We start from the raw sequence: 15,612 nt of genomic DNA, 5'->3' as shown, positions 1-15,612 counted from the left end.
TGCAGGTCCATAGGATGACTTGCAGGGTTAATGGCTTCTGCAGAAGAGAGTGAGCAGCATGACTCAGGGGACATGGCCGCCACTCACCTTCCCAGCATCCAGGAAATTGCTGGAGACACGGTGTATAAAGTGCCACCGGGCTATGTGGGTCGTCAGGAGTTGGCTACTGTGACTCTGGTGGAAAGGGCATTAGAAAGGACATGGTTAAAAGCCTGTCTTATTTCGTGTTCTTACCCTGAGTTTGGCTGCCTTGCTCTGACTTTGTAATTCAGGGAAAGCTTTCTCCCCGTGACTGAGGGAGTGGTGGGGGAAGGAGGGAGGACTCTCCAAGTGTTTGCTCCCTCCCCGGGCCGCCTGGCTGTGTACTCGGGTGTGGGCTGCCTGCCACCCTCACGAAGCGCACGTAGCCCTGTCACTCAGTCATCACCCAGCTGGCTTGGAGCCAGGCCTCCACGGGAAGGGCAGCCTTCCCAAACCCCAACGGCCTGTCTTGATAGGGCTGCAGCACGGGGCCCTGTGTACTGTGCCTAATTGCAGGGCTCTGGCTGAATCCCCTCCAAGGAGAGGAATTAACCTCAACTGAGATTGGAATGACAATAGTCTTTCACATTCCTGGCCTTTTGTGGCTTCCAGGGAGTGGGGTGAGGGAGGGTGAGGGAGAGATTCACTCAGAAGTTCATGCCTGAAGTGCAGGGTTCCTGGAAGACAGTATCAAATGCAGGGAGCCCTCAAAGCTTGCAAACCCACTGTCACTTTATGCAGCTTCCTTGTGTGTGTGTGTGTACGCACGCCTGTTTCTGGGGATTGAGGTGCTTATCTCGAAGAGTCCAGGGAACCTGCTAGCACTGTGATCACTGACCCAGGACAATCAAACCAAAGGTCCCAGAGTCTAGGTTGTTGCTGATGCTTGCTTGGATGGTCCTGAAGCTTGGGCCAAGTTCACCTGAGGACAGGCTTTCAAGTAAGACAGGGGAATTCTTTGCCTTTTGAGGCTTGTGTGCCCTTGTCTGTCCCAGAATGTGGGCAGACTCACCTTCCCAAAGCAGCCAAGAGTTTCTGTAAGGCTCAAACTTTGTCTTTTCAGAGCCGGGAGGCTTCTGAGCTATCCCAGCGTTCTGGCATCTCAGCTTCCCACATTGGGAAGTGAGGGTCTGTAGCCACAGCGGTGGTGCGGTAGGCTTGTAGGTTGGAGAGTAGAGGTATTTTTAGTGTGGATTCATGGTGAATGAGGGAGATGGACATCGTTTTCATTGTGGAAATAGAACAGTAGAAAGCATTGTGAAGGACAGCTACTTGCCTGCTTGGCATTCTGAGTCTCCCCACTTGTGTGGGCAGGGGTTGACGCAGCAAAGAGAATTGTGGGAACTGGATCCTGGTGTTGCTGCCCACCACCAACTAACTGCACCTCTCCTGTTTCATTACGTCAGTCTCTAATGAGAGGCTCTGGAAGAGTTGGTCTTTATCAACAACATAGATGCCAAGATAAGGGATGATGGTTTAAGCAACTTCCTCGTTTTTCTGCTTGTATTAACTGTGACTTATTTCTTTATCACTCTCTACTTGAAGTTAGAATGAACGTGTAAAAATCTTGGCAGGACTTTTTAGGCTTGTGAGTTAATGCAGTTTCATCATCACTTTGAGACCTCACTTTTATGTGCACTTGCATATCCGAATGGGACCACCTGGCAGGGAGTGTGAACTTGGATGTCAGTGACATTTTTGGGGAAGTTTTGTGGCATTGCCATTGTCTTGTTAAGAGGCCTCGTGGACACAGTGCTGGCGGTATTAAGTGAACAGTGGAGCCCACAGGGTAACCTTGAAAATCCCGTGAACTTGAGTGAGGAAGCTGGTGGAAGGCTAAAGCTTTCATTATAAAAGCCAAATAGAACACAGTTGAATTTGACATTTTGGTTTAATTTGTCATTAGATTTTTTTTGAAAAAAAAAAAAATAAATAATCAACCTTGTGAAAACCATGCCCAGGACAGATTTTCCTCTCACTTTGGCTTTCCCTGAGGCTATCTGCCTAATGCAGTTTGAATACTTTAAAGACTTTTTTAATTTTTGTTTTTCTTTCAAAAATAGGATTTCCATGTTAGAACTGCTTCTAGTACATACAGTGCTTTTGTGCTAATTATTATGCCCCATCCCCCCTCACCTCCAGATGAATTACACAATGGGACCCTTCCGTCAGTCATGAGTGTAGGACAAAGAAGTGTATAACCTTGGGCTGCCCTGCTCGCTGTCCATGCTCAGCATATGCTGAACACAGATCATTCAGAAACATGACTGATGTGTAGCCTTCAACTTCTTTACCCACAGCTGACTAAAAACACTTGCAAGTTGGTCACCTGTGTTCTTGTTCCTGGAAAGAAACGAGCCTCATTGCTATCCTGAAAAGTTAGCTATTGCATGCTCCCTTGTGATATGTTCCTTGGCAAAGGGAGGTAGGTGATTCTGTGTATGTGGGCAGGCATTTGATGTCACAGTTAGGGCATTCCTTAGGCGGCCTGTATCCCGTAGTAAGAGTATCAGTTCTGCTTCTGAGCTCAGCTTCCTGCTAATGCACACCCTGGGAGGCAGTGGGTGACTCCTCAGGGCTTTGAGTCCCAACCATGCACCTGGGAGACCGGAAGGGAGTTCTTGGCTCCCAGTGTCAGCCTGGTCCAGGACTGGCTGTTCTGGGTATTTGGAGAGTAAATAAACAGGTGGAAGATTTTCATCATTTTGTTTTTCTGCCTTTCAAATAAAAGAAAATAAGTAAGTTTAAAAAACCATTTTAAAATTTTGTACTGTGAGTTGTTTAAAACCATTTAATCAGCAAATCTGACTCCAAAGTCATGAGCAATATAAAATCCATTTCTTTAGGAATACAAAGTGTGATGGTTAATACAGAAGTGAGAGGTTTAACCAGAGCATATGGATGCGAGATGGTCGCCGTTTCTGAATGTGTGATGGAGGGGTTGTCCCTGTAATCAGGGTGTGACTGATTGCATTCTTCAGTATTCTGTTTAGGTTTTGCAATAACTCTAATGGAACCACTGTTTTCCTTTTCTACTAATGACCTTGGGGAGTATATTTTGATATTGTGACAAATCTGCCTATACATGTGTGTTTTTAAAGAATGCATATACACTCCCTGTCCAAACATGGCTGTTTGGTGTCCAGAACTTCTGTGCATGGTCTAGAGTCAGCCAGGGAACACTTGTCTCACCCCTACTCATTTCCTCTTGCACAGAGCTATGGAGAGGCTCCTGGAGACGGTGGGAGGTGGGAGGCGGGGAGGGTGGTGATGCAAAGGCAATGTGTAGATTTATTTTACTGTCGAGAATATAACTATACGACTACACTATGCTACGTTCATGTAGATGACACCATCACGTTATTGCCTTCTGTACATTTTGGCTATTAAGCCCATCAGGAAGTTTGAGCAAACAAAAAGCCTGTAATAAATGACATCCTCCTGGTATGTGTCAGTGTTATTGCTTGGCATCATTGTTTCATGAGCATTAAAAGCACTCTGGCCTCATTCGTACAACAGTAAAACCTTGAAGCGTTTTCCTGCGTGATAGACTCAATCCTTCCCCAGGCTTGATGAGGTTCAGATAGCAGCTCAGTTAAGCCAATCCATTTCCGCAGTTTGTTACTGCCCTGTGCACAGGTTGGCACAGAAATGAATGGCTAATTTTTAGTGTGAGGCTTGCCCCTTAGGACATCTTGGAGCTTGGTGGCTTTAGACCCTGTTGAAGATCAGCAAATATTTGAGAATGCACCCATGGCAGGACCCATGTCTTATAGTGTTCCAGAAAGCTCACTGATTCAAATTGACGGAATATAATTTCAACAGGCTTACTGCAGCTTGTAATGATTTCCTTCCATTGTTTTAAGCTGCATGCATATAGTTTCTGGAACCAGGAAAAAGCGTGGATATTCACCCTGGCCAGAAAATCTCTCTCTCTTCCTCTCTCTCCGGTAAGCAATCAGATAGTTTGCTTACATTTTGGGGGTTTTGTCCTAACGGCAAATCCCTTGGAATTGTGCTGGCTCTTCTCCATGTGTGTTGTGAAGATGCAACAACTACCAGAGAATGCACTTTTGTGAGACTGTATCTACCTTTAGAATTATTTTTTTTTAATTATTTATTATTTAACTTCAGTAATTACATTGTATTATGTGACACAGTTACATAGATACTTGGGTTCTCCCCACCCCTCCCCAAACCCTCCCACCATGGTGGATTCCTCCACCTTACTGCATAACCACAGCTCAAGTTCAGTTGAGATTTCCCCATTGCAAGCGTATACCAAACATAGAGTCCAGCATCTTATTGTCCCGTCAAGTTCAACGGCTTCTTAGGTATACCCTCTCTGGTCTGATGACAGAGCCAGCAGAGTATCATCCCAGTCAATTGAAAGCTCCAACATACCATCAGCAAAAATTTACATCATTATGGAATTAATTGACATAGTAATGAGTAACCAATATGTTAAAAGTAAATGCGGGTTTCCAGCCACCTTCTGTGACCACCTCACCTATACTTCAATTTTAGTTTATACACAACATATAACATTCAAAACATAACATGTTATACATAACATCATATCATCTTAAATCAAGGCAAACATGTGGTATTTAACCTTTTGGGATTGGCTCATTTCCCTTAGCATTATGGTTTCCAGTTTGGCCCATTTGGCCACAAAGAACTGCATTTTGTTTTTTTTAATAGCTGAGTAGTATTCCATGGAGTAGATGAACCATAGCTTTCTTATCCAATCCTCTGTTGATGGGCATTTTGGTTGTTTCCATGTTTTTGCAATTACTGATTGTGCTGCTATGAACATAGGAGTGCATGTTGGTTTCTCATAGAACAAGTGTTCTGGATATATTCCTAGGAGTGCTATTGCTGGATCATACGGTATGTTGAATTTGAGTTGTTTGAATATTCTCCATACTGATTTCCATAGAGGCTGTACCAGCCTGCCGCCCCACCAGCAGTGGAGTAGGGTTCCCTTTTCCCCGCAACCTCGCCAACAAGTGTCGTTGGTGCTTTTATTCATGTGGGCCAGTCTTACTGGCGTTAGGTGGTACCTCATTGATGTTTTAATTTGGATTTCCCTTATTGCCAGGGAACTTGAGCATTTTTTCATATGTTTATTTGCCATTTGGGTTTGTTCGTTTGTGAAGTGTCTGCCCATTTCCCGTGCCCATTTCTTGAGTGGGTTGCTTGTTTTGACATTTTGGTTGTTTTGTAGCTCTTTGTATATTCTGGATATTAGCCCTCTATCACCTATGTCGTGTGCAAAGATCTTCTCCCATTCTGTGGGTTGCCTTTTTATTTGTTGATTGTTTCTGTAGCTGTACAGAAGCTTCTTAGTTTGATGAGGTCCCAATTGTTTATTTTGGTGATTTCTACTGCATCTGGAGTCTTTTTTAGGAAGTGAGGGCCTACCCCTAAGTGTTCCAGTGTGTTTCCAACATTTTCTTCCAAAAGTTTGAAGGTTTCTGGATGTAGGTTTAGATCTGTTATCCATTTAGATCTGATCTTAGTGTATGGTGAGAGATGTGGATCTATTTTTTTGTTTCTGCAGGCTATCAACCAGTTGTCCCAACAGCATTTATTTATTTTTTATTTTTATTTTTTATTTATTTTTTATTTATTTATTTATTTTTTTTAATATCATAATCCAAGCTGAATCTTAAGGCAGATAAACTACTTCCTCAGGTCTCTAGAATGCTAGCTCTTTCAATGTTGGTGCTTGGATTAATTCTTTGATCTTCTTCAGTCTTCCCAGGTGGAGTAACCCATGTCCCCTCTACAGAGGAAAGAAATGGGGCCTTAGGTCACACAGATGCAGAATGGGGTAGGCAACAGGCATCCAGACCCCTGGCCTTTTCCTGGAACAGAGCTACTTAAGAACCAAAGAGGATAGCATAGTGTGGGCTTGAATGAGCACTTTTTCTTTTCACACCCAAATGTAGGGAGGCTGAGATGATAGGGAATCCAGCCAGTCATTGTTTGTGGCTTAAGTGACTTTCATTATTGGCTCAGTGGTGGTTCTTATAATCCTAATAGCTGCTTTCCAGAGATGGTGGGTAATTCCCTACTCGGTGACTTCATTTAATCTCTTCCTTTCCAGCTAGGCCCAGCATTTCTGTCTGCTGCCAATTCCATTTTCCCCAAGTCATCCTTTGCTTGATGGTACCATCGTTTGTTTGATCTTTACTGTAGCTGCCTTACGATTCCACCTTCTAAAACACATTCAAGCTAACAGTCTAGCTTCAGCTCCAATGATGCCGTTGCATTGGCATTTTCAGCATTCTAAGGCAGGAAACGGGGATTGCTAGGGCATGAAGCTATCAAGTGTGAGAGATAAGGGAGATTGAAACTTTAAGATCTTAGTGAAGCCAAGTCACCATTCAGCCTTCTATCCTATAGAGAATGTGTTGTGTGTGATACCTAGTGCTGCATTTTTGTGCTGCTCTGTGGAATGATTTAACATCCACGTGGAAACGGGTTCATTGAACTATTAGCGTGTTTCAGAGTCTATCCAGCACAGAACATTATGAATTGGACCCCTATATACATGTTATAAGTCAGGTCTTTAAAATGAAAGAAGTAGCAATCAATGTAAATGGAGTGTAAACTTTATTTTTTTTTAAAAGATTTTATTATTATTGGAAAGCCGGATATACAGAGGAGGAGAGACAGAGAGGAAGATCTTCCATCCGATGTTTCACTCCCCAAGTGAGCCACAACGGGCCGGTATGCGCCGATCCGATGCCTGGACCAGGAACCTCTTCCAGGTCTCCCAGGCGGGTGCAGGGTCCCAAAGCTTTGGGCCATCCTCTCCTGCTTTCCCAGGCCACAAGCAGGGAACTGGATGGGAAGTGGAGCTGCCGGGATTAGAACCAGCACCCATATGGGATCCCGGGGCGTTCAAGGTGAGGACTTTAGCCACTAGGCCACGCCACCGGGCCCGAGTGTAAACTGTTTAGAGAAACAGTCTTTTACTAATTCATTGATGTATCCATTTGCTTTTGAATGAAATGAATGGATACTTTCTCTGTGTTAGACACTGTCCTAGCTACTAAAACAACATCAGCACAAAAAAGAAATCCTTGCCCTCATCTTACACTGCTGGCTTTCTTATTTTCTCCACATACACCACATTCCTATAAAAATTTTTTTTAAAGATTTATTTATTTATATTACAAAGTCAGATATACAGAGAGGAGGAGAGACAGAGAAGAAGATCTTCCATCTGATAATTCACTCCCCAAGTGACCGCCATGGCCGGTGCTGTGCCGATCCAAAGTCAGGAACCAGGAACCCCCTCAAAGTCTCCCACACGGGTAAGGGGTCCCAAGGCTTTGGGCCATCCTCGACTGCTTTGCCAGGCCACAGGTGGAGCTGCTGGGATTAGAACTGGCACCCATATGGGATCCCGGCACGTTCCAGGTGAGGACTTTAGCCGCTAGGCCATGCCGCCAGGCCCTAAAAATGTTTTTAAATTATGCAGAGTACCATAAAGAAAAGAAGTGGGTTTCTGTATTTTGCCCTTCCCTTTCTACCCTGTTATAAATTTTTCCTGGAAAAAAAATTAGAGGTTTGTTAACTTGTCACAGTAATTTTAAGTTTTATTTATTTATTTTTATTTAAAAGGTAAATTTACAGAAAGAAGGAGAGATGGGGGCTGGGGGTGGCTTCCATTCACTGGTTTACTCTCCCACTGGCTGCAATGGACTTGAGTCATCCTCCATTGCTTTCCCAGGGCAAAAGCAAGGAGTTGGGTCCTAAGCGAAGCAACTGGGGCACAAACCAGAGCCCATTTACAATGCTGGCACTGCTGGTAGATGATTAACTTGCTACACCACCATGGCGACCACAGTAATTTTCAGGAAAACTTCTGCTTTATTTCTCTACCCGTTAGATACAGGTAGCATTTGTACAAAAGAGGAGGGCCTCCTGGTACCACCTACTTTCATATTTAACAGGTAGGAAGAAGCAAAACATGAAGAAGCACACATTAAGATATATGTGTGGTTTTTTCCCTGCAGGGGATTTCACTGCGTTGTCCCTGTTAACATATTTGTTTTCTGTTGACTGTTCTTTCTTCAGTCCTAAACATTTTCTGGAGCAAGCTTGATCTTTTTTTTTTTTTTTTTTTTTGTGACTGGGTCTTGTACAACTGAGTGATGCAGTGATTCGGAGGCACGTGCTCAGCAGACATGACCCCTAAGCCCCACCTCAAATGATTCTCATTTTGTGGACGTAGAATGGTACTCATCAATGGTTTTCTCAAAGCAAGGTATCGAGGAAAGACAGGACGCCCTGTCTTGATGAAGGGCTCCGAAGTGTCCTAAAGCTGTGACACTATTGCTTCACCAGTTAGCGGGCTGAGCCCTAAGGCATGGCTTGGATGTTCTTCTTACATGCCAAAGAGGCTGACTAGACATGCTGTGCCTGTACTGCAGGCACCTAGAAATGTCAAGGAACACCCAAAGAGACTGTTTTATTGTCTGTTCACCGGTGGGAAGAGAAGGATACCTCGGTGTTATTAACCAATGTTCTTGGTATTTTCCTTGTAGGCGATGGTAGCCTGCTACCCGGGAAATGGAACGGGCTACGTTCGCCATGTGGACAACCCCAATGGTGACGGCCGCTGTATCACCTGCATCTACTATCTGAACAAGAACTGGGACGCCAAGGTATTGAGGACCAATGGGAGCATGCGTGGAATTAGGAAAGCACAGGAAGAGTTGAGATCGTTCAGAGGAAAGTTCTGCGTTTATAATAGCTCTCTCCCTGCTGCTGATGAATCATGTCTCTGGTTCATTTTTTCCTTTCCCTCCTCCCCCATGGAATTATTACTAAATTTCATGAGATTAAGATAAGGTATATAGGGCTCGGCAGCGTGGCCTAGTGGCTAAGGTCCTCGCCTTGATCCCATGTGGCCGCTGGTTCTAATCCCGGCAGCTCCACTTCCTCTCTGTCTCTCCTCCTCTCAGTATATCTGACTTTGTAACAAAAATAAAATAAATCTTAGAAAAAAAAGGTAAGGTATATAAAGCTAATTTGGAGGGGGTTGGGTATGAAAACTATTAAGGTATGGAATGGGTGCTTGACAAAGGGAAGGTCATTTAATCTTTAGGATTGGAGATACATTTTTTTAGTGTAATTCTGAGCTGATGGGACTCTCAGTACAGAATAGGATGTACGTGTTTCACTCCAACAGTAACACTGAGAGAACAGCACAAAAATAGAACTTATAGGATCTGTCCCCAAGAGAAATTTCCCTCACACGCCTCTTTCTCAGGGTGATACATCTTGCTGATGGCTGCTTGCCATGGCTCACTATAGTGTGTGAGTGCCAAAGGCTTTGTGGCTTATTTTTGTATTTTAGAACACACACACACACACAAACATAGAGAAGGAGAGGGAGAGAGACAGAGAGAGAGACAGACAGACAGTCTGGGCCCATGCTTGCAAATGATTGTCTGGACTTTATACACATTCTGAAAGTTAAGCATGATTTAAGAGTCCGGGAAGTTGGGGACTTCTGAAGCTTTTCTGGCTTTTGAACTTTCTGCGTCTCCATTTCCTGTTCATTAGGGCAAATGCTGGCTGTCATAAAAGCAGGGTATTTTATCTAGGGTCAGAAAAACAAAACCTGGGAAACCAGTGAGTTAGCGCCAAGGCTTGTCTCCTATTCTCCCTTTTGAGTAACGTGACTGAATTGCAGCCATCTGGTCCCCTGTAAAATTTTCTGAGGTGCTCTCATAGGCAAGAGGAGGGATTGTAGGTCAGTAAAGCAAAGCACAAAGTATGAAATCATTGAGCAAGTCAATGACTTCCTGTTAGCCATAGGCATTGTGCTGTGGGGAAGATGTTGATAGCTTGGGCCTGAATGCTGCTCTAAACTTGGCTATTCTTGTAAGACAGATTGAGTACACATGCAAAAAGTTAGTCATTTGGAGCCAGAGCTATGGTATCGTAGGCTAAGCCTCCGCCTGTGATGGCACCAGCATCCCATTTGGGTGCTGGTTTATGTCACCACTGCTACACTACTACTAACCCAGCTACCTGCTTATGGCCTGGGAAAGCAGTAAAAGATGTCCCAAGTCCTTTTGACCCTACGGTCACATGGGAGACCTGGAAGAAGTTCCTGACTCCTGGCTTCTGATCAGCTCAGCTCCGGCCATTGTGGCCATTTGGGGAGTAAACCAGTGGATGGAAGATCTTTCTCTTGCTCTCTTTAACTCTGTTTTCTTTAAAGCTGCCCCTCCAAATAGATACATGCATACATATATAAATCTTTTTAAAAACATGAAATAAAATTTGGTACCCAGTGTGAGGTTGAAGTAAAACTTGGAAAATGGCATTATTTCCTGGTAGAGCAGAAATCTTATTCTTGGTCAGCTGTATGTGAGGCTACGAAATAATCTACCTTCTCTGTGGTCCCCAGATACACGGTGGAATCCTGAGAATATTTCCAGAAGGCAAATCATTTGTAGCAGATGTGGAGCCCATTTTTGATAGACTGCTGTTCTTCTGGTCAGATCGCAGGAACCCGCATGAAGTGCAGCCTTCCTACGCCACCAGGTAGTAGATTGGGCTATGATTGCTCTGCAGGCACTCATGTCGAGCCCCTCACCAACATTTCCAGGGAACTCTCTGAACTTGGGGACACAGGGAAGACTGAGTGACCTAAAGCAAACCCATCTGCAGTCCTTAAAAACTAAAGAGGGAGATCGTGGCTTCTTCCGTACTGGTCTATGTCAAAACTTCATGCGATCACATTACAATCACCAAGGGTCTTCTCCTTCAAAAATCAGAGATAACACATGAGCCTACTTCAAAAATTTCATAGCAAATGGAATTTAAATGTAGGTCTATTTTGGTGCAAAAAAAATCTGTTCATAAAAGGATCGTCATAAAGTACATAAAAATATGAATTAGGAGAAAATCAATGTGTGAATTTCAAAACAATTCCACATCAAAATAAACTTATCTTTAAATTCCATTTTTCCACCAACTCTTTGAAATGCCCTTGTACTAAATGCCAAATCATCTTGGAATCTAGAGGTGCAAGCATGAAATCTACCTGGGACTTGTTTTATGGAGTTGGGTAATCAGGAGCTGTCATCTGTGGCCGAAGTCTGGGGTTATTCCCCCGTCACACAATGACTGACTCCACAGGGAGACAGGAGGAGAGCTGGAGTAGATGAAAAACCTTTGGGAAGAGTTCCGGTAGATAATCATAGACAAGAAGACTTCCTGAAAGCCAAGCATCCATTGTTCAGTTGATCCCAGGGATGGGACAAAGCCAATTAGTGGGCATGCAGTGGAAAGCCTGAGGGCATTGTTATTCACTTCTTTACCATAATAGCCAAAACTAGAGGAAAGAAGCCAAGAAATTTACAGGTCCTGGGATTTAAAATAAGCTATTTACCAAAATGTTACCTTCTGTTGTGTTTTCCCCACCAACATTGGTCACCCAGGCTTTGGCAGAATGATTTTCTTCTAGTCCTTTCTGTATAGATCTCATTGACCTGTTGCAGTCCTTGTTGAATTCCCCATGCCCAAGAGAAAGAGGAAGACCCAATCACAGAGTCAGTGACCTCACCATACCCGGTTCATGCCTGGTGCATACCTGGAATTCCTTCTGTTTTCCATTGCATTTAAATGGGGTCAAAACCAGAGAAGTTAATTTTAAATTAAAATTGGAGTGAACTTCTATTGGTTTTACAGATGAGCGTAAGAGCAGTATGGTAAGCTTAAACTTCTTATCCCTGTTTATCTTTCAGATACGCTATGACTGTTTGGTACTTTGATGCTGAAGAGAGAGCAGAAGCCAAAAAGAAATTTAAGAATTTAACTAGTATGTGCTCACTTTTTTTGTTGTTGTTGTTACAACTTCTGATTAAGTCAATCTATGACTGAATTCTGTATAATCTGTAGTATACACGTTTGTATTGCATCAGTGGTTTAGTGTCGTGTATAATGATACCCTGATACGTTAATCTTGAAGCCTTGGCCTTTCCTCTTTTAAGAAAATGGGAAGATCAGCTTCTGAGACTGCCCACTGGTGGTGTGATGGGAAAATTAACTTTGTATCATTAATGTTAACCAAAGGAGCAGTTAATCTTGCCTGTGATTCTGGAACATTTTTAAAGGAAATGGAAATCAGCTACGGCAGTTTATCTGTTATGTTGGCCTGGGACCAAGCCTCCTCTGTATGAAAGCAGGGCTCAGGTCATATGCACTGAGTGTGTATCCCCTCCAACCAGGGTTATAAACCAGCATCTCCCCAAATATGCTGCATTACGACGTTAATCCTGCAAAGTTGGCTTATGCAAAGGTAAATTACTGCTTCTCAAAATGTGGGAAATGCTACACGTTCTATCTCTGTTTAGAACAATCACAGGACTCCCTCGCCTGTGATTAAGTTTCTGAGAAATTGCACAGGAAAAAACTACAAAAACAACAACGACAGGTAATGTTTGCTTCGCCCATGACCCATTTGGGCTGTGTAGTTATCAAATGCCCGGGGAAGCAAACACCATTCGTGGAGCTCCATCAGAAGGTTTGGCTTGATGTTCTGAGGTGCATGTTCTGACTGCAGGTTCTTTTGGTTTGATTTGTCTTTTCTTCCCCAACCCAGGGAAGAGTGAGTCTGCCCTCGCCGAAGACTGAGCGTGCTCTGAAATCTGCTGGCCTCTTTCATTGTAGTAACCCCCTCTCGCCTGCTCTGTAAGTTGAAATCCAAAGATGGCCTCTCCAGTGACAACAAGCTTCCCCTGACTGTTTGCCTCCTTCACATCCCTGTCTTGCGTGTGGTACTTCGTGTTTTCTTGCCAAGACTGCGGTGACCGACAGAGGTGATCTCTGCCAGATGGACCCCCTTGGTAACTCCAGGAAGACCTACAGACGTCCTTGCTGGCCGGCGCTTTAGTAGATAGGTTTGGTGAAATTGGCTGCTGAAACACAAGCCTGGGAGCACCAGGATGAATCTTCCTAGCACTTTATGGATGCTTCCTGCCTTGAAAGGAGGAGGTTTGCAAAGAAACAAACAAACCATGGTGACAGATACCACAGAGAGGCATTATTCAAATCTCAACAACAGGAAACAAATTTATGTCATCTGAACAATTTCCAGATGTTCTCAACCCAGGGGGCTGATGGGCTTTCAGGAGTATCATCACAACCTAATGGCATGATTACCTCTGGAAATGGCTGCTATTATTGTGGTCAGTTAATAACTGTCCCAAGGCGTGGACACATGTAGATACATACATTCATTTTAGCTCTTAAAATCTGAACTTTCTGCCTCTGTCCCATTTTCCGGAAAATAATGATATTCTGATCAATGGTGATAGCACCTTTTATTCTCTTTTTTTCACTTTTTACCGGGGAACCTAATTCTCCCAAAGCTAACACTAGGTATGAGTTATTTTATTGTGTGGTTGGAATAGAAATTTGAATTTAAATCAAAGGACAAGAGAAATCTATCTTGGTAGTTTGATGCCAACCTCTGAGAAGAGCGTAGTTAAGTCTACTGATGTCCATACAATAAATGGGCATGTCTTGAACAATTGGAGAGGGAAGCTAGAGTTGGAAATACAGACTTCCCAGGATTTTTTCCCCTAGTTCTCATTTTTATTGAGCTCACTGTTATTTGACAGAATCAAAAAGTATTGGGTGCTGTATTATAAGTAGGAAATCGGAGTAAAAAAAAAAAGACTCAAACAGCTATTGGAATTCTTCCACGTTGTCTGTCCCTTCTGCCTCATCAGCCCCACTGCAGGTGACAGTGTGGCATGAATCATGAAACTTGCTAGAGCCGTGGAAGCATCTCCTACTGCAGTCAGCAGAGACCTTGTTGCCTCAAGAACTCTGTGTTGAGCACCCATTTTATGAAACCTAGCCTTCCTACTTTGCAGTTCTACTTGTGTTTTTTTTTAATTCTTGCTTGAAAACCCTAAGAATATTGAGGAGCCAGCAATATTTTCATTTGTCATGTACAGATATATATACTTTCCAAGAAAGAAGTTTATTTTTTTTTCTTTCCTGGTTTGGGAAAATTTCCAGATAAAACTTATCATCATTCATTCTCACAGCTGCTCAATTTTGTTTCACTGTAGTATTTACCACCTTCTAACTTGTTATGTAATTTACTTATTTATTTTGTTTATTATCTTTTATCCTTCCTCTTGAGTGTGAGCACAATGAAGACAGGGATTTTGTATGTTTTTAATCAATGCAATGTATTCCTAGCACCTAACATAGTGCCTGACACACAGCAAGGGCTCAGTAAATACTTTTGAATAAACACTGTCTCCTATGTTATAATTCTAATGGTTTGATTCCTTTTCTTCATCTTTGACAGCTTACTAAAACCTTAACACATTTAAGCTAAGAGTTTTAGACAGCTTGGTCAGACTGTCATTTTTATGTTCCCATAGGTAAGATACACCAACCATTGGCCACTGTGAATGTGAAAATTGATAAGTGATAATTCTGCCCTTTGTCTCTTGGGACTGTGATAGGTAAAAGGTGGCCTCTGATAGCCTTTGGCACAGTTTTGAAAAACAGAAACCGAGAAAGAAAGGAGGATGTGTGCTAGGAATGTTATATGACTATGTTTTCATCATAATTAATATCATGAGATTGGTAGTGCCACTATTCTAAAGGACTGTGATGTAGTTCCAAGAGCGTGTCTTGTGTCATTCAGGTGAGTCAATATTTTGACTTGCCAATAGATCTGACCTTTTACACCTTGCTATGCCTTTCAGACAAATGTTCATAAACTAATAAAATAGATACCAAGTCCATTTCCATGCACGCTCATGAGTGAATCTGAGTTAAGCTGGAAAACACAACATCAATAATCCGTGTCTGGTTTTTGCTTTTTACTTTATACCTCATTTAGGGGAGGATTTAGCCCTGCTGAAGAAACATTATTTGGCAAATAATCTGATCAATTTCATTTATATTCCTGGCAATGAAATGTTAAGAGCCTACCTCACCATTACATCATCTATATAGTGCAGAGTCCTTGATAAGAAATTAAATTTTGAGCCAAAGATCCAATTTCATGGAAATCAAGTCTTACCTAAGTGCATTAAATAGATCTCTAATAGAGTAGTTAATACCAATTAAGTGCTGGGCCAACTGAATCATGATTTATCCATTCAGACATGATTTTGGTTTTCTTTAAATAACTCATTGTTTTTAGAGGCTGGGTCATCCTGATTCTTTGGGGCCATTCAGTCTTGAAATGCCCTGTATTGTTTTAGAGACTGGTGATGGAAAATGGAACGCCAGATCAGCAGTTGTTTAAGGTAAGGGTTTAGATATGCCACATGCTTTGATACTTGATCCACAACGAGGACCAACACCAAGGCTTCCTAAACCTTTAATGAAAAATATCAACTTCACTTCAGTCCTGAATCCTCTGAATGGCTGAGAAAGAAGTGAGTAAGGTGATTAGAGACTGATCCAAACAGTGGAATAAGCGGTTCTTTTAAACATGAAGATATCTCTAGTTGAACTCTGTTGGATAATGTCTATGCTGGTTAATATTAAAGACCCAGTCTATTTTTAGACCTC

At 42.7% G+C, this 15,612-nt stretch overlaps 1 protein-coding gene across 3 annotated transcripts in view; it reads left to right on the top strand.

The window, feature by feature from the left end:
* Window positions 1–14,358, top strand: part of EGLN3 (egl-9 family hypoxia inducible factor 3) — a 30,037-nt gene extending 15,679 nt beyond the window's left edge. For all 3 annotated transcript variants that reach the window (XM_058666327.1, XM_058666326.1, XM_058666325.1), the window contains 4 exons: window positions 8,589–8,708; window positions 10,466–10,602; window positions 11,808–11,881; window positions 12,665–14,358. In XM_058666327.1, coding sequence (XP_058522310.1) covers window positions 8,589–8,708; window positions 10,466–10,602; window positions 11,808–11,881; window positions 12,665–12,696 — 363 coding nt within the window. In that variant the 3' untranslated portion in view covers window positions 12,697–14,358. The remainder of the gene's footprint in view (window positions 1–8,588; window positions 8,709–10,465; window positions 10,603–11,807; window positions 11,882–12,664) is intronic.
* The last annotated feature ends 1,254 nt before the right edge of the window (window positions 14,359–15,612 follow it).

The sequence above is a fragment of the Ochotona princeps genome, chromosome 6 (assembly GCF_030435755.1).
Source record: "Ochotona princeps isolate mOchPri1 chromosome 6, mOchPri1.hap1, whole genome shotgun sequence".
Classification (NCBI taxonomy): Eukaryota; Metazoa; Chordata; class Mammalia; order Lagomorpha; family Ochotonidae; genus Ochotona; species Ochotona princeps.
The sequence above is the reverse complement of the archived record's forward strand: the minus strand, read 5'-3'. Positions and strand labels throughout refer to the sequence as shown.